The sequence below is a fragment of the Mirounga angustirostris genome, unplaced genomic scaffold (genome assembly GCF_029215605.1).
Source record: "Mirounga angustirostris isolate CCGP_5_RB_7025 unplaced genomic scaffold, mMirAng1.0.hap1 SCAF_1, whole genome shotgun sequence".
NCBI classification, from domain to species: Eukaryota; Metazoa; Chordata; class Mammalia; order Carnivora; family Phocidae; genus Mirounga; species Mirounga angustirostris.
Window position 1 is genome coordinate 63,937,252 of NW_026991709.1, and position 19,348 is coordinate 63,956,599.

General features: G+C 44.7%; 2 protein-coding genes and 1 non-coding gene across 4 annotated transcripts in view; 2 read left to right on the forward strand and 1 right to left on the reverse strand.

The window, feature by feature from the left end:
• ARHGAP31 (Rho GTPase activating protein 31) overlaps positions 1–18,967 on the forward strand; it is a 110,197-nt gene extending 91,230 nt beyond the window's left edge. The window contains exons 11-12 of the mRNA XM_045902919.3: positions 2,665–2,939; positions 5,426–18,967. Of these exons, the coding sequence (XP_045758875.1) occupies positions 2,665–2,939; positions 5,426–7,852 (2,702 nt within the window). The 3' untranslated portion in view covers positions 7,853–18,967. The remainder of the gene's footprint in view (positions 1–2,664; positions 2,940–5,425) is intronic.
• LOC123834952 (U6 spliceosomal RNA) lies at positions 3,650–3,755 on the forward strand. Its single transcript, XR_006788527.1, has one exon. It is a non-coding gene; the product is annotated as a U6 spliceosomal RNA (small nuclear RNA).
• TMEM39A (transmembrane protein 39A) overlaps positions 17,606–19,348 on the reverse strand; it is a 31,726-nt gene continuing 29,983 nt past the window's right edge. For both annotated transcript variants that reach the window (XM_064593870.1, XM_045902920.3), the window contains one exon: positions 17,606–18,967. In XM_064593870.1, the coding sequence (XP_064449940.1) occupies positions 18,734–18,967 (234 nt within the window). In that variant the 3' untranslated portion in view covers positions 17,606–18,733. The remainder of the gene's footprint in view (positions 18,968–19,348) is intronic.

Below are 19,348 nucleotides of genomic sequence, written 5' to 3' on the forward strand. Positions count from 1 at the left end.
GGGAATGATGTTCCTAATCATATCTTCTTCATAAGTTTGCTGGGAATATTAAGTTAGTTAATACACGTGAAGCTAACGGAACAGTGAGTAATACATAGTAAGTACTCAGTAAATGTTGCCTATTCTTTTATTCACTCATATAGTGAGAAGACAGGAGGAAAAGCTCAAAGAATTCAACGCTTCTAGACTCAACCTCTCTCCATCCATCCCTCCCTCCCTTCTACCTCACATCTGCAGAGAACATGGCTAGCAACCCTAGCAATGAGAAAGGGTGTCTTGCTCCCAATTTCCATATATCAAATGCAGGGAAGACTCTGATTGGGCCTCCTTGGGTCACATGCCCAGCCTTGGACCAATCATGGTTGCCAGGCACTTAGGGTTCTAAGATTGGCTAAGCCGAGTCTCTGAACCATCTCTGGAGTTAGAAGGGCTTCTATGGTCAACAGCCAACTGTGAGCCACATGAAACAGAAGTAGGGAGAACCTCAAAGGGAAGGATGACTGACAGACACACCAACAAATGCTCAGTGTGGTTTAAGCATATTTTCATTATTAATATTAGCTAACTTTTTTTTGAACAACTGTTATGGTATCAGGCACTGTCCTAAGTGTTCTATATGTATTATCTCCATTCTCCTCGCAACAGCCCTGTGAGGTGCAGGTAGTTATTATTATCCCCATTTGCTTAGAGAGGAAATCGGTTCACTTGCCAGATGACTCAGAGCAAGGAAGTGGAAGAACCAGGATTTTATTTTATTTTATTTTTTTAAAGATTTTATTTATTTATTTGACAGAGAGAGACACAGCGAGAGAGGGAACACAAGCAGGGGAAGTGGGAGAGGGAGAAGCAAGCAGGCTTCCCGCCAAGCAGGGAGCCCAATGAGGGGCTTGATCCCAGGACCCTGGGATCATGACCTGAGCCGAAGGCAGACACTTAATGACTGAGCCACCCAGGCGCCCCAGAACCAGGATTTTAATCCAGATTTTAAAACCCCTGCTTTAAAACACTCCACCATGCACCTTCACATGTTTACAAGGGGCTGTGGAGTTACAGAGATTGTTAGAACATGATCCTTGCGCCCAGCGAGCTCATGAACTAGGAAGAGAAACTAAAACCATACCAAAGTGCAGCAGAGGGTCAGCCTGCAGAAGTAGCATAAGACTCTCCTTGGGCTTTTTTTTTTTAAAAGAGATTTGATTTTTAATTTATTTTTAGAGAAAACAAGAGAGCACGAAGGGGAGGGGCAGAGGGAGAAGGAGCGAGAATCTCAAGCAGACTCCGAGCTCAGCATGGAGCCTGACGTGGGGCTCGATCTCACGACCCTGAGATCATGGTATGAGTCGGTCACTTAACCGACTGCATGACCCACGCGCCCCTCCTCCCTGGGCTTTTTGAATGAGGGAGGTCTTCGGTCCCTGAAACATAATGAAAGAGGTGTTCAGAAAGGATTGCAAGGGCATCAACAAGAGGCAGTACTCTCGGGAGGATTCTAGGAAGGCTTCCCAGAAGAGGTGACATTTGTGCAGGCCTTCATAAATGGGTAGGCTTTCTCCATACAGAAAAGATGGGGAAGCCATTCTGGGCTGAGAGGCAGCTGAATATTGTGGGAAGACTGTAGGTTTTGGACTTCACCTGGGCTGATTCGAATCCTAACTTCAGCACTTTGGGGCTGTGTGACGGTGGACAGTGGTTGACGTCTCTGAGCCGGGGGGGTGGGGGGGAGTTGGTGGGAATGTCCTTAAGATGCCTGTTCATGGTCTGGCTCACAGACGATGTTCAATAAGTATTTGTCCTTTTCTCCTCCCTTTCCCTTCAGGATAGGGGGCAGAAGACAAGCAAAAACTCAGGGGCGTCAAGTGATGCCTTGTGTGGAGAATGCTCTGTGGGGGGTTGGTGGGATGAAGCAGGGTGAGGGCTGGAAGAGGAAGGGAAGCCTTTGAGGAAAAAGTGTTTCCAGAGGCTTTTGTGTGATCAGTTCCTGTCCTAGGTATTTAGTCTTCACTCTACCCTGTGAAAACAGTGTTATACAATGAGGTAGGACCTTCTGCATGGAGGTAGTAGAGGTCAAACTTGGGGTCTCTGATGCCTTGGTGGATGTTTAAGACCAGAGCTTAATCACTTGAGATATATCCGAATTGGTATGGAGTTAACCTGGGGGAAGAGTCACACAGGAAGCTGTCAATCATAATCCTAACACATCTTTGTAGCTTGGTGTAAATCACAGATTCTGTGAAGTAAAAGATTAGAAAAGGGTTTTTCAACTTGGTACTATTGACATTGTGGGCCAGGCAATTCTTTACTGGGGGCAGGGGCTATTTTATGCTTCGTAGGATATTTAGTAGCATCCCTGGCTTCTGCCTCACTAAAGGCCAATCGCCACCTTGTCCCCACCCGAATGTCTCCTGGGGAGGGGAAGAGCAAGTGGTCCCCAGTTGTGAGCCCCTGGACGAGAGGATCTTCAAGACCCCTCCATCTCTGACAGTCTGTGACTCTGGGAACTAAAGGCAGGACACGGCTGGAGGAAAGGGTCGAAAATGTGAGGGGCAGTGAGCTGGGAGAATTCCCTCCACCCTTGTGAAGCGGGACTAGTCCAGGACAGTGGCTGTGCAGGGCAAGGCCTCTCTGCAAATGACGTCTTCAATGGCTAACTCTCATCCATTGCAGCTTCCATACCTAAGAAGGTGGTTCTCGAGGATGCCAAGCCAGGACCAGAGGCAATTAGGATGGTGGAATGCAACAAAGACCTCTCCCTGGAGTCAGGCCCCCAACAGGAGGAAAAGAAGGCCTCGGAAACCTCCCTGGGCTCTCAACATTCAAGTGAATTAGAGAAGAGGCTGGACCCGGAGAAAGCAGAGGAGGAGGGTCGAGAGGCTGACCAGGTGGAGCCCAGCACTCTGCAGAAGAGCCCCAGTGTCCAAGCGGGGCTTCTCCATGACATGGTAAGATGGACTCACTGCTGGGTTCAGCCAGTAGAGTCCTCTTTGTCCCAAGGGCTCTTGGTATAGCTGAAAGCAGGGATTTGGCGGGGGGGTTGTTTGTTTGTTTTAAGAACTAATTTCTGCCAAAGGGACTTGAGGAGGCAACCTTCACAACCATGTGCTGGGAGTTAGGCAGCACGGGGGTGCTGTAGCAGCCTCAGGAGGGCTGTTAGCAACTGTAGAAAGAGAAGGATACAGAGATTCTTACGGGGATTGAATTGGGGGGGAGGCGGGGGGAGCCCAAGTATAAATAGTGCCACCCAGGCTCCCCTGGAATTTTGTGCTTTAAAGCTCACTATTTTGTGAGGAGAATGGCTTGGAAAAGGCAGGAGAGGAGACAGGGATACCAGTTAGAAGGCTAGTATATGACAGGCCAGGCAAGAAAACATGGTGGCTTGGAGGAGAGTGGGGGCAACAAGGATAGAAATGGAAGACTTCAAGACTATTTAGAAACTAGAATGGGGGCACCTGGGTGGCTCAGTCATGAAGCGACTGCCTTCGGCTCAGGTCATGGTCCCAGGGTCCTGGGATCGAGCCCCATGTCGGTCTCCCTGCTCGGCGGGAAGCCTGCTTCTCCCTCTCCCACTCCCCCTGCTTGTGTTCCCTCTCTCGCTGTGTCTCTCTCTGTCAAATAAATAAAAAAAATCTTAAAAAAAAAAGAAACTAGAATGGTGCTTGCTTCGGCAGCACATACACTAAAATTGGAACAATACAGAGAAGATTAGCATGGCCCTGTGCAAGGATGACACACGAATTCGTGAAGCATTCCATATTTTTGGGGGGATTCCTGGCTGGCTCAGCCAGTAGGGCATGTGACTCTCAATCTCAGCGTCGTGAGTTCAAGCCCCACATTGGGCATGGAGCCCAGTAAAATGAAATGAAATGAAATGAAATGAAATAAATAAAAAGCTGTGTCTGAAATAATATTTATCACACACACAAAAAAGCTAGAATGAACAATCCTTGGTGAAGGATTGGATAAGAGAGGAAGAAGGAAGAGTCAAGACATCTCATAGATTTCTGATCTAAGCAGAAAGTAATATGTAACTGTAATATGTAATAAGTAACTGGTCCACTTACTGAGATGGTGGGGGAGGGGAGTTTACGTGCTCATTTATTTATCTAAATTTATTGATTTCTTAGTAAGAGATCAATTAGTGTAGGTGCTGAGGAGAGTAAAGAGATGAGTAAAAGGCTGCCTCTGCCCTGAAGGTGAAATGGAAATAGACACAAATAAGTGTGATACAGTAGAATCAGATCTCAAAAACATCCCTGCCTTTTGACCAAGGAATCCTGCTCCTGGAGAGTTCTCTGAAGGAAACAATCAAATAGAAATACCACAAAAGAAAACCTCTCAGTTGAGCAACCACTCACAGTATACCAGGCACCATTTGGCCTTGAGGAATCAAAGATGAACAGACACAATTCCTTACCTCAAGGAGCTCATAGTCCATTGGGAAAAATAAGCATCAAATTAATTGTAATATGAAACATGTGATCAGAGCCAGGTGGGAAGTGATGTCAGGTTGGCGGCAGGTCAGGTTTCTCATAAAGGCCTAAACCCCCCACAGGATGGATATGCCTCCTGGAACTGCGGCTCCTTGGGACAGACAGGTCTTGAGCCAAGAAATGAAGGCCACTGAAATGTTTCCCTGGCCCTGACCGGGCCTCCTTTCATCGCTTTCCTGTCTGCAGTTTGGGGCTTTGTGTAGGGGAAGGAAGGAGTCAAAGAGAAACTAGACTTGAGGAGAGACAAGGGGCAGCAAACAAGATGGAGGAGGAGGCACCCCTTTAGATCAACAGCGGTTATCTGTGGGTAGTCGGAATATAAGATGTTGCTGTTTTTGTATTCTCCTTTCTTTTAACATGTGTTAAATATTTTTTTTCCATGGGAAATATGTATTTCTTTAGTAATAAGAAAAGCTGTATTTATTTATTTGGAAAGCAGATGTCAGGGCAAGAGTTAACACTTACATTCCACCGGGAGAATCTCATTCTTTTGCGCCATCTGGTAAACCTGAGGTTAACTGAGACCAGGGGTTGGCTCGTTTTATAAGTCAACAGTGCGCAGGGATTAAGTGTTTCTGTTCTGATGTGGACATAGCTGCATTTCAGTCCCAGGCTGCTGCTGTGTAATTTAGGTAAATTGTTTAATCTGTTTGAACATAGGTCTCCTCTCCTCTAAAATGGGAGTCATTAGAATAGTATTTATCTCTTAGATCTAAGTTGTTGGGACAGTTAAACAAGAGCATGCAGTCAGAATGTGCTGGGGCATGCAGTAAGCCCTGAATAAACATCCACAATTATGAGTAATGTGGTGGCCTTTATTTGCTGGGATAATGCAGCCTGTCCCGGCGCCAGTCCCTTCACTGTCACTGGGAAATGGTGCCGTTGTCAAGGCTGCGAGTCCTTGGCTCTAAAATAATCCATTTCTCGGTGTTTTTCAGGATGAAGATGATCTGGCCAATGCCCTGATCTGGCCCGAGATTCAACAGGAGCTGAAGATCATCGAATCTGAGGAGGAGCTCTCCTCATTGCCACCACCTGCTCTAAAGGTCAGCCCCACTCAGCCGATCCTGGAGTCCAGTCCAGGGCCTTTCGCTTCCCAGGAGCCTCCTGGGAGCTGGTCTTGCGGCCCAACACCAGGCTCCACCCCTGCGGAGGAGGGGACTACGGATCTAACCAATCAGAGTGCGGAGGGGACTTCCCCGGCAGCCAATAGGGAAAAGCTGGAGACAACAAGCATCCTCCAGAGACCGGAGCCCGAGAAGCGTCCGGACCCCACCAGCTTGGCTCCTCTGGAAATTGTTCCATTTGAGACGGCTTCCGCACAAGCAAAGGTGGACCAGGAAGGCCCAGGAAATCTGTCCCCTCTTCTCCCGCCTGCTGCCCCTCCTCCAACTCCCCTGGAGGAGGCACCTCGAGTCCAGCTATCAAAGGGCAGTCCTGAGAGAGAAGACTCATCTAGGAATTTGAGGACAAATCCATACACAGACCAGCTGAAGTCCAAGGGCAGCCCTGGGCCCCCCAGCCTGTGTCAGGAGGAGGAGGAGACCTCTCTAGGACAAAGTGAAGAGCAAAATTCAAAGAATGCTGCTCCTGAGGGAAAAGGCTCTGGTTTTCAAAGCCCAACAAGAGAGGTTGAGATCTCCCCCCAAGGAGAGGGGGATGTAGCCCATGCAGCGCAGGAGCCCTCAGACTGTGATGAAGACGAAACTGTGACAGACATTGCCCAGCAGGGCCTGGAGATGGTGGAGCCCTGGGAGGAGCCCCAGTGGGTAACGAGTCCCCTTCACTCTCCCACCCTGAAAGATGTGCAAGAGGCCCAGGTGCAGGGCCCCCAGGGCCACCGACTGGAGAAGAGGCTCCCCCACAGGCCCAGCCTTCGTCAGAGCCGTTCTCTAGATAGCAAAACCACCACGGTTGAGAGCCAGTGGACTCTTGAGGCTCCCTCCTCCAGCAGCTGTGCTAACCTTGGAGCAGAGAGGAATTCCGACCCTCTGCAGCCCCTGGCACCCAGGAAAGAGATTACTGGATGGGATGAGAAAACCCTGAGGTCCTTCAGAGAGTTCTCTGGCCCAGAAGGGACAGAGGCTGTTCCCAGCCAGAAGGGACCAGGTGGTTTGCAGCCCAGATCAGCAGAAATCAGCCCTGTCAGCCTAGCAGAGGGAAAGGAACTGGGGACACACCAAGGGCACAGCAGCCCTCAGATTGAGCAAGGTAGTGTTCCTGGGCCAGACAATAGCAAGGAGAGTTCACCTCGTGTGCAAGACAGCACCTCACGTGGAGAGCATCCCCCAAAGTTACAGCTGAAGAGCCCCGAGTGTGGGCCTCCAAAAGGGAAAAATAGGCCTTCTTCCCTCAATTTGGACTCTGCCAGTCCCATCACTGACCTCTTCCGGTTTGACAATGTGGCCTCATTTGGTTCACCTGGAATGCAGCTCAGAGAGCCAGGAGACACAAAAGTCACATGGATGACCTCATCCCACTGTAAAGGAGACCCGTGGAGCATTTGCTCCCAGGACCCTCAGGACCTGGACATTGTTGCTCATGCCCTGACAGGCCGCCGTAACTCAGCTCCTGTGAGTGTGTCAGCTGTGAGAACCTCCTTCATGGTCAAAATGTGCCAGGCTAGGGCAGTCCCAGTCATCCCACCCAAGATTCAATACACACAGATCCCACAGCCCCTGCCCTCTCAGAGCTCAGGGGACAGTGGAGTCCAGCCTCTGGAGAGGAGCCAAGAGGAACCCAGCTCAACTGGTGAGACCTCACAGAAATCTGCCAGAGATGATTCTCTCTCCTTGGAAAGCCCAAAAGAAGAGAAACCAAAGCAAGATACAGGAGCCATTGAGTCCTTGCCAATGGATACCACTACATCCCACATGTGTGAGGGACCCACCCTTCCTCCAGAACCAGTCTTGGCTAACCTGCTCTCCACCCAGGATGCAACAGTGCAATGCAGAAAGCGCACATCAGAGACAGAGCCGTCCGGAGACAACCTTCTTTCTTCAAAAATGGAGCGACCATCAGGGGGTTCTAAACCTTTCCACAGGTCAAGGCCAGGAAGACCTCAGAGCCTAATCTTATTCAGTCCTCCTTTCCCCATTATGGACCACCCGCCCCCTTCATCCACAGTGACAGATTCCAAGGTTCTCCTGTCCCCTATCAGAAGTCCCACCCAGACAGTTTCCCCTGGCCTTCTTTGTGGGGATTTGGCAGAAAACACGTGGGTCACACCAGAAGGGGTTACGCTTAGGAATAAAATGACCATCCCTAAGAATGGCCAAAGACTAGAGACCTCAACCAGCTGTTTTTACCAGCCCCAGCGCAGATCAGTGATTCTGGATGGAAGAAGTGGGAGGCAAATAGAATGACATCAGTTCACCTGCTGGTGTCAGGAAAAAAAAAATGTCATGATTCATCGTCTGGAAGTTATTACAGGGCTGACTTGCCATTATCCCAGGCATAGGTTATCCAAGTTTGGGCTTATTTTGGCCTCTTTTATTTCTTCAGCTTTTTGACCATTTATTAATTAGTCCATTTGCCAGAAGAGAGGTCAAGGGAAGGACCAATAGATGAAATTTAGATAAGTCCATAACAGCAGGTGGGAAAAAGGTAAGGGAAGAAGCTGAAATGCCTGCTTCCAATGAGATTTGGGGTTGTTTGTGAGTTGCATTTCTCCCACATTGTCATTATCTATTACTGTTGAGAGCTGGCTAAAATAACGTCTTTTGAAAGAAAGAGAAATCCTTTGCCTGTGCTGGAAAATGTTGCTGTTGAGGTTTGAAGGCCTCCTTTTCACTTCACGCTTTTTAATGCTCCTTAAAGCATGTGTTCTTTTAGACCAGATTTCTGATAAGTTTTGTAAATGTGTACACTCCAGAATAGAAGCAGATTTGGAAGTACAAACTAATGTACGCTTAAAGATCCAAGTGGGTGAAGTTACCCGTGCTCTTTCCCTGGAATCTCTCTGCAGACCTGTCAGAGATGGTTGTGTCTATCAGCATAGAAAATCAGAATCTATACGCAAGAGCAAATTCTGAGACTGGCAAAATCTAAGAAGACTGGCTGTTGCTTTTGTTAATTTGGGACTCTACTATTATCCTGACCTCTGATTTATAAATCCAGTGGCTGGGCAGAGTGGGGGCTGAGCCGAGGGTTACCTCAATGAAATGTGCTGCATTTTCACTTAGGTATGCAACAGTGAAGTGATCTGTTTTCTTTCCAAATCAGAGCCCATGAACAGGATATCTTTGTAGAGAAAAACCTCACGCATGGGTAGAACTACGCTCCAAAGTCAAAGTGTTTAAATTGATGGGGCATTAATAGAAAACACTTCTAGCTCAGCTTCCTTGTCCTTCCACACTAGGCTGGGAGTGCAGGAGAGGATAAGGAGGGAGCCCTAGCAGGGTGGCCATCTCTACCACTTGGGGAGAGCTGCCCTTTGGAAAATATTTCATTTTAGCCAGGTGGTGCCTCCCTTTCTCCCTCTCCTTCCATTACTCAGAGCAGATTTGAGGCATCTTTCTCCCTCCCATAATCCCCCTCATCTGTCACCCACCCCAGACACTCCGACTTGCCTTTCTTCTGTCTATATGCAAGCAGAAGCAATAAACCAATCTGATTTTATTTCAGTTATTTAGAACTTCCAATGGTTCTTTCTTTTTCAGCTGGTGAGAGGAAAAAGAACTAATAGAACCTGCTGGCAGATTTTTGGTCCTCCTCCAAAAAGGGGCTTCACAGGAGCCCTTCTCAAGGCAAAACTCATTAGGGTATCTACAGTTTCAAATCTTCTAAGACAACAATCTTATTTAAAAAACAAATTAAAATAGACCTGTTTCTAGCCCTGTGCACGTCATCTCAGGTTCAAGTCTGGCCGAACTCTGTCCACAAGCTCCGTCATTGCAGAAATTTCTCTAGGGGCTAGCAGTACCTCTCGGCAGACCTCACAACCAAGGCTGTTGCTGGAGTGGGTAGGGGCTGAACTGAAGTTACTTCGACCGGGGAGAAATTGGAAGCTGATGCCCTGCAACAGATCCATATTCCTCTCTCCCTTCTCCCCTGATAAACCTTACAGTTTTGAAATCTTGTGCTGGACATTTTAAGCCAGTGTCTGTGGCAGGGGTAACTGGTAGGCCAGCTGATGAGTTCTACTTTCAGAGGACATTGAGGTGAGTGAGCAAGGGGAGCGGTTAATAGGAAGTTCAGTGTCTTGCATTCTCACTAGGTGAGCGAGACCCTGGACCAATGGGATGTCAACCCATAAAAAAAGTCCTAGGGTATGGCATTTTTCCTCCTTGGCAAGCAAGGTGAAGAAATATAGTGGTGACAGATGAGAAAGGCCATGTTCAGGAGATTTGAAAAGTACATTCCTGCCTTATCAGAAAATGTGGGCAGATAGGCTTTATCCCAATCGCAGTGCACTGTGGTGTCTATGCTTTGATAAAGACCATGTTCCAGTTAGAATGTGAGAGAAGAAAAAACTGGACTTTGCTTCACCATCAGAACTCTGAGCCGAGTAATGAAATATTTAAACTATTTTATAATTATTTTGAATTTTTGTAACACTTAGAGGATAGATTTTATTTGGGGATAGACTGAGAAGCCACTTAGTACACATGAATGAGTTTGCTCAAGGCGCCTAGGCAGATTCTTAAATGGCTGCCACACTCCTTAGACTCTGACATCTTTTGTTTGTAGCATCGTCTTCAGGAGTGTGGGTGTGTGGATGCCGTCATGAGACACAATGACAACTGTCTGGAGATACTCTCTACTCTGAGCTTTCCTAAGCCAGTCAATCCGAAAGGCTGTGGAAGCTGACTCACCTTCTTGATCAGTGTCCCGTGGCTAAAGTGTGGACTTCTTCACTATAGGCCAGCCTGTCAACTGTCACAAACACATTCATAAGCTTCCTGTGGGCTAACCCAGCACTGAGGAAATTCCGTTTCATGACAAAGAGAACTCAGATTTCCCCCTGAAATTGTTCCCTCAAATGCCCCAAGATTACCTATTTGGTCATTCATTTGGGACTGAAAAATGACCCCCCTGAGAATGGCTGGATGGAAATCAAATTGCCCGCTTCCATCCAGAGGAGGGACAGGACAAGGGCTGGTGTTTTTAGGAGGATCTGCATGGTGCCCTAGAAAGGGCTGCAAAATCAAATTCTCAGGGTGCTCCTTCAAATCAGTTACCAGTCCTCAAAATGGGGATGGTCGATTTTAAACGTTAAATTTGAAATGAAATGCATGCATCTTCTAATGTTTTCTTTCAATGTTAGTGTTTGCTTAAGAAGATAATAATCTATATTTATTGGCAAAATGGCCCTCTCAGGCCAAATATTTTCTCCTTTTTTTTTTTTTGCCAAAATGGACCAAATAGAGGAAATTTGGTTTTTATTCTTTGCTTCAAATGGAATGTGAAGAGATCTGACCAAGAACCCCGTTAAGACAGCCTGATCTAAGCCCTAAAATTAAAAATATTGGCCAAGTCAAAATTCTGGGTCTGGGGAAATTAAAAATGTAAGCATCATCCTCCTCAACAATATTTATCAAGAGCTTAGTAATATTGCCCTGGGTACCTTAGTACTCTTAAATCCTTGAAGAGTCTAATGAAAAAAGGGATAGGGGTGGTAGCAAATGAAACAGTCCATAAACAAACAGGAGGAAGATTTAGAACCATTACATTACCAAATGAAAGCTGAAAGGGAAAAATGTAGCAACTAGCATCTTTTAATAGGATTTTTAATAGTGTTCAGGTTACCTACTGACTTCACTCAAACACAATTGCAAATCCAATAAAAGGTGCCAGGGAGACACTCAGGCATTGAGAATTTTGCTTTAATTGCTTAAAAAATATGAGAGTAATAATTAAGAACAAAGAGTTCTGAAGTTGTGTGTGGTCTTAATTGGTTTGGTTGTGAAGTCCTGCTGGATCGCTGCTAATGAGCCAGGTAATATCAGCATTCCATGCTCCTGGGGAGGGGGCTTTAGAGACTTCCATCATCACAAGACGGGTTAACTTGTGTTGATGATGAAGTCATAGGTCCAAGATAAGCTGTTACTTTTGTGTCTAATGTTCAGCATACTGATCACATTTTATTAAAATTGGGTGGTACAGTCATTGGTCTACACAGGTCTCGTGTTCCTGCCTGAAGACGTAGTGGGAACATAAGATTCACTGGTCTGGAATTGGAGTGGGAGAGGTTCAGGACAGGTCCAATTCCCACCATGATTGACTAGGACCACATTCTACCCCGGCTTGTCCTATCTGATGACAAAATAAATCCTGGAGTTAAATGTTGTCAGGAGTATGATTTTAGACACTTCCAGCAGAAGGTCAGCTCAAAATGTAGAATGACTAAGAATGTGTCCTCCTTTGTCAACACCTTCTCTAGCAAAGTCGGGCCAGAAGAGGGAGCAGGCAACTTTCCTAGCATGGAGAGGCATAGGAGATGGAAGAAGGGTGATTGCCTGAGATCAGTGTTGGTCCAGATAGTATAAAACTGGGGGCTACCACAGATGGAAGGGCATACAGTAGGTCATTTAGCAGCCTTGATGTTCATGAGCAGTGCAAAATCACTTCTCTGTGAGGATGAAGGAGGATGTAGCTAAGTATAAGAAACCCACGCAGTCTGTAGCCGTGTGTTTTACTGGATGGATCACAATGCTTTACAATAACTTAATGCCATACTAATTCTTGGCTGATAATTCTGCAAGGTAAAGAACTTTGTCAAAGGCATCTGTTAGAAATCCACATGGTTTCAGCTTGTTTGTTGAGCTCGACAAATATGTTTCCAAAGATATAATCAAATTTTTTTCTATTGATTAAAAAAGTATAAATATTAAACCTATCCATAGAGACATTTAAGTGTAATTAAAACAGATTGTTAAGCTTTAAAAATGTATTCTAATAAATGTTATAAAGGATAATGCTTATGATGGCACTATGAACTAGAGGAGGACCTGGGGTCACCAAAATCAATAGTAGAAAAAGTAGATTATATGCATCAGGCTCATTTGTTCTAGTTCGGTGTTAGTTTTTACTTCAAGGTTTGGTCTCACAGCTAAAGTCCGGATGATTTGCTTCAGTAAATTTTTCTTTTGTTATTTTACCTCTTACTGTCAAATATTTGCAACTTCTCTCTCTTACTGTTGCAATCATACACATTACCTAAGATACCCCATATAAATCAATGGATATTGTCATGAAAACTAAGAAAAAACCTATTGCTTCTCAAAAGTCCGCAGCTTACGGAGTTATGTGGGTCCATCTGAACAGATGTGAAGTCAATTTTTCTATTGCATCAATCGAGGGGACTATTCTTTCATTTGAATGATTATGTTAATGATTATGTTAAAGAAGAAAAATCCTGGCATATGTAATCACAAAAAAGGGGGAGAGGGGCACTCAATGGGTCTTAATCACAGACCCTTAAAAAACAATCATGCAATGGAGGCTCACAATCTGGTGATATTTGCAGTGAGAAACACCATTGCCAAGGGGATAAAAATACTAGTATTTTGACAATAATATTCTTTTTAGAGCTTTATGCTACTCAGGCCTGCTCCTGTCATCCTCATTACTTCCCTAAATGCCTTTTCTCCTCCATACTCCCAGATCCCCATTCAGCTGTTTCTCTTTCCTCTGTCCGTGCCCACCGCCCCCCAACTGGCAGCACACAGTTGCCCTCACTCCTAATCTATCCCACAGTTCCTCTGGAGTCTTCTCTCCTCACAAACCTGGGGTCTTCCCTGAATGTTGATTCCACTTCCTGGACTCCCATAAAAGTTCCTACACAGAAGGCTACATTCCTCCCTTGTTACAGACTACAAATTGCTGAGATGTTCTCGTGTCTCACTTCTGTTTCTGCACCATTGCTTCTTCCCATCTCACACAGAAATCTCTCATTACCAAAATTCATGGAGTCCAGCTATTTTTTTACCATTCTTTGTGGCCATGATGTAGTCAATGTCCCAGATCTCCCAGTCTTTGGCACCGAGCTTCCTGTTTCCACCATTGTTCTGGATGATTTCAGTGTTTCTGAGGAAAACCCACTCCACAGTCTTGGCACAGTTGCTCACAGCTTTTACCTCTCTTCAGTTTTGGCCGTTTGCCTCCAGGGTTACACATTATGCTGTTTCACAACCTAAACTCTCATATTCCATTCTCAGAACTTCTATCCTTGCTCCTTTATTTCTCCAACCTGTTCAAGATCATTAATGCCTGGTCTACCCCTACCTTTTCTGACAGACAGTACGCCCAACCAGACTTCAGTCTTCCTTCCCTAGCCTTTCCAGACCCCAGGCTACAGGATCTCAACTATTCACACCAGCACCACTGACTCCCTTGACCACTTCAGCCGTACCTGCCTGGTGAACCTCCAAACTAGGACCAGGACTCTTGCCACCCATCTTCTCCGCCCTTTTCCTTATCTGTTGAGTTAGACCAGAGAAAAATCATAAAACCGTGGCTAAAGAGCCACTGGAAATTTATGGTTTACCACCTCAGCAGTACCCTCATTCCCAAAACTCACAAAAGCTATTCCACTATTCTAAGCCCCCTCCTAGATTGACCCCCCAAAATTGCCTCTTACTTCACCACGTTTCCGCTGTCAGATGTTTCTCCCACCCCCACTCCCCCAGCAAGCACTTCCCCTTCTCCATGTATGTGTGTATCTAACCTCCCTTCTAGCTCACAGAAATTGCTATTCCTCCTTCCCAAGGGCTCCCAAGAACACTTTCTAATTCACTTCTTCTTCATTCCAACTCACTACTCTGGACCAACCAACCTGACCTCCGTCCCCATTGCTCCATTAAAATTTCTCTTACTAAAGTCACTAATGATCTAATAACCAAATCCAACAGTTCTCAGTCTCTTGACTTCCTTATTTGATACTGTTGATCATTTCATTTTTTTTTTTAAAGATTTTATTTATTTGAGAGAGAGCACACATGCACACAGAGGGAGAGGGAGAAGCAGACTCCCCGCTGAGCAGGAAGCCCGACGGGGCTTGATCCCAGGACCCAGAGATCATGAACTGAGCCAAAGGCAGCCACCCAACTGACTGAGCCTCCCAAGCACTCCTGATCATTTCTTCCTTGCAACACTAGTTCACCTTGTCTTAGACTTCTATTTCCTTAGTCTTATTCATTTGAAAGCTTCCTCTTCCTCTGCTCCTAAATGTTATTTACCAGAATTCTGCCCATCCTCTTTTCACTCCACTTTTTCTATCACCCACACAGTGGCGACACCCACCCCACACCCTCTCACCTCTTACATAGACTTTTTAAATGGTTGGCTAACTGATCTCCCTGCTTTAAGTCTTACTAACAACTGTCCATCCTCCAGATTGTACATATTGCTGCCAAAGTTGTCTACGATAGGACAGTGGATCCCATCAAAATCACCTTGAGTATGTTAAAACAGACATCTGGGTTCTATCCAGAGTTTCTGACTCATTAGGTTTGGGGCAGGGCTTGAAATTTTCCATTTCTAACAAGTTCCCAGTTAGGTAATGCTGCTGCTGCAGACCCAGATATTGTATTTTGACAATTCCTGACTTGAGAAACCTTGGAGTCATTAATCCTAAATTGAAAATCTTTCACTAGCGGTCTTCAGTTCCTAGACTTCTGTCTGCTTAAGAAATTACTTGAGCTGGGGCGCCTGGGTGGCTCAGTCAGTTAAGCATCTGCCTTCGGATTAGGTCATGATCCCAGGGTCCCGGGACCGAGCCCCGCATCAGGCTCCCTCCCTGCTCAGTGGGAAGCCTGCCACTCACCCTGCTTGTGCTGTCAAATAAATAAATAAAACCTTAAAAAAAAAAAAAATTACTTGAATTGCTTGTCGAAGGGGCACAATTTTGGGCTTTACTCTCAAGATTATGACAGTAGATCTGATGTAGTGTTCAAGGATCACACTTTTGAGAACCTGTGACCTACAAGATAATAAAAGTTCAAACCCCTTAACATGGAATTCAAGTCCTCCTATAATCTGTTCTTTGCCTACTTCTCTAGCATTATTGAACTAGTTATTTAAGAACTGGTGCAAGTCCATGCCTTGGGTTTTTGTCTATCTTGTTGCCACTACATGAACCCTCTCTCCCTAATTTATGTGGTACTCTCCCAGTCCTCCTTTAAAATGCCTATGTGTTACTGCTGCAGTGACGTCCTCCCTGACACTGCAGCTTCCAAGCAAAGTTGATGACGCTTTTCCGTGTCACCTCTGTACCTTGTATGTACTTCCTTTCTGAACACCCTTGTGTTATGATTATTGATTTACTTACCTGCCTTCTATTAATCAACTCTAAACATCACTATCTCTAGCACCCAGCAGTGTCCAGGTCATAGTAAGTGCTCAGGAAACAGAAATGGGGGAGGGGTAGTGGTGGTGATGATTTGATAGGGAGGGGAGAAGCTTAAGGAATATAACATGGAATCAGAGTAAATAGGATAATGAGGAACATTTCCATCATGCTCATGCCTGTGAACTATTTTCCTCTACTTACCTACCTTAAGCCACCCTAACAGCTGGTCAAACATCTTCCTTCCTTTTCTTGTATTCAAAGTTCACCCAACTAATCTTTTGCTATATACCATTTTTCCACACACCATTTAATTTCCCAGTATATAAACAATCACCAAAAGGCCATCCTTTACTGAGTATGCATCTCCTATCACTAAACAAAGATGATATCCTTTCTCTCACATGATCCATAATAGCATACACAGGTCACTGGTAATTTTTCTCTTCCCCATATGAATGTGGCATCTATAAAGGGCAGCTGAAATGAGTAGCAGCATGTTGAACTGCAGACTTTTATCTCCCTGATGCTGTCGTATCTGAAAAGAGAGGGGGGCACTTCCTAATTCCTTTAGCCGAAACTAGTTATTTCTTATCCTCATTAGTTTTGCCAGCCTGGCCTCTGGTCCTCCTGTACCACTCTGTTCAGGTCATGGCCGAGACAGGTCAAACTAGAAGGGGTGGGGATGGGATCAGCTTACAAGAGTAGTCTGTTATCTCTAATCAGTTATCTGGGCTGCTTTTCAGTGACAGAACCAACTTGGGAGCCATTTTGATAAGACATCTTTGTGCCAAGACCACCCATTTTGCTCTTAACTGTCAAGTAACCTCATCGAGATGTTAGTCAAGGGTGCCTCGGTGGCTCAGTGAAACGTCTGCCTTTGGCTCAAGTCATGATCCCGGGGTCCTGAGATCGAGCCCCGAGTTGGGCTACCTGCTCAGCAGGTAGTTTCTCTCTCTCCCTCTGCCCGCCCCTCCCCACCACTTGTGTATTCTCTCGCAAATAAGTGAAATCTAAAAAAAAAAAAAAAAAAAAGATGTTTATTAATCAAAAGAAACCCTATCTTTAAGACCCTAAGGAAAGAATACTGAAACGGCAACTTTCCTGCCCTCCTTCACTCCAGAACTACCACATTTAGGCTGAACCATTTATGAAACCAATATACTGTGGTTACCTTGCTATTTTTCCAATATATCAAAATTGTTCCCACCTTAGGCCACTGCCCTTGCTATTACTGAATACTCCCCAAAGCTATTTATATGGCTCAGTCTTGCTTCTTTGCTTTGCTCAGAAATTATCTTCTCAAAGATGCCTTCTAGCAATGCCACTCCTAGTACTTTCTATTTCCTTGCCCCAATTTATTTTCTCTTCACCACACTATTACTACCAGGAGACATTACATATAAATTTATTTATGGCACATTTTTGCACCCCCACATTGTAAGTTCTCTGAGGGTAGCGTCTTTGCGTTTCTTATTCACTGCTATCTATATCCCCAGTGCCTAACATGGTGCCTGGTGGTCAATATGCGTTTGTTGAATAGCTGAATAGATTCAGACTAATTGCCAAATTATGTAACTTAAAAAAAAAAGTATATACATCAAAATACTTAAGGAAACAATGGTTAATTTAAACACAGCATTCACCTTGGGTAGCTGTATATATACACCTACCCCTCATCATGCTGCCTTTGCTGAAAACCTGTTGGGAACTCTTCTGCAAGAATTGTTTTCAGAGCCAGTTTATGAATTACATGATTGGTCTTTTTACTTCGTAAGTCATACTGTGTTTCACCAAAAAGTTCACAGTGTAAAAAAGCCAAACCAAGCACAGAAAACATATGAGAATATATTTCAGGCTCTCAAGACAAGGCCTCAGAAGCTTAGATGACTAGTGACATCAATTGACGAAGATCACCTCTCGAGAATACGGACATGGACTGAAAAGGGTTAATGCTCACAAACATAGAGGTTCTGGAATTTGAAATTAAAAACACACATTTTAGGCACAGATCAAATTATCGGGGGACAAAGAGGTAACTTCTTCTATTTCACTTCAGCTTATAACTCCAAATAGGCCGCTGTAGGTGAGCTGCTGCCCAGACTGCATCCAAGATCGTTTAGCTGAGGACTTGCCCATTCTTCTAGTCACTTGGGATCTTCAGCCTGCCCATACTCCAGCCCACATGGCATTTGCACTCATCTTCTCCCACTGGTCCAGCCATACACCTTCTTCCTGAGTGCAGGCACTCTAAAGACTTTGTCTTAAAAAGTATCACTTCAAACAGCTAATAATTAAAGGAAAATCTTAAGAGGCAAAAGAAGTGAAAGAACAGGGAAAATGACAGCAATATCCTCTGAGTTTCAGGACAGCAGCTTATTCATAGGTATTTTTAAATGTCATTCGGCAGAACAAAACACTGAGTTCCTATTTCTCAGAAATGCTTCCTTCCAGGATGCAACAAAGAGAGTCCCAGCCAGGACTATAAGCCACTCTTTGCCCCAAGTATTCCAAAACTATTAACCAGCCAAAGAGAAAGAGAATGGGTGCTGTCAGGCAACTCCACTGATCTCCCTTTCTGTAGCACAGAGGCCAACTGAGGACTGAAGATAATGAAAGGACAGGAAGGAAAGTAGACACACCAAAGATATGGTGTCAAGTGATATATGAGATGTGTTCATAAATGAATGAGTTATTCCAGAGCCATATAAACAAATCAATCTCTTTACTGGAGAGGCACACCTCTCGTCCTGTGTATTATTCAAATGTACTAACACATGAAAGATCACATCACCTTGTTTGTGGATACATTTAATATCCCTTACCCTTCCCACCTTTCAAAACATAATAGTATACAAAATATAAAATATCTTAAATATTTATAAAAATCGCAAGAAAAAAATAGAACGTATGAAAATATTTTTATCTGAGTTCTCCCTCATTGTTGAGAGGCAGCTTAGTTTGCCTTGAGTTCGTAACTGTTGAGTGGGTAGGAGTATGCCCTGCCTAATACTATTCTGTCCCGGAGAAGTTTAAATAAAACATAGTAGTTGCAGAAGAGGATGAGAGCCATGGAAAGTGTGTGGTTCCACTTCTCTGACCGCAGCAAGGAATAGAGCTGGTAGAAGACGACACTGCCCTCAATAAGGATAAGCAGATTTAACAGCCTTAATGGACGATGAAATAGGAACTGTAAGGAAGGTGAAAAGCAAAACATTATTTCATAGAAAGGTAAAGACTGTAGTTATTCTCACATTTTTCTCCTAAAACAATTTCATATTTACAGGTTCCTGTGTGCAATAACATGGATCTGCTTACTGAACATCAGGCTATTTCTTGCTGTAGAGACCCAAACCTTCTCCTTTTTGCTCAAGGAATAATGAAATGAATTTTATTTCAATGCCCTGAGATATGAGAAAGGATCCCACCTAAAAGAACTGCCTCTAAACATTTTTCTTAAAATTATATCTTGGGTATATATTTTATTTGAGATAATCAAAAGTACATTTATCTAAGATAGGGACTGGATAAAGGACTGAATGGAAAATATTTTAGACTTTGCAAGATGCAA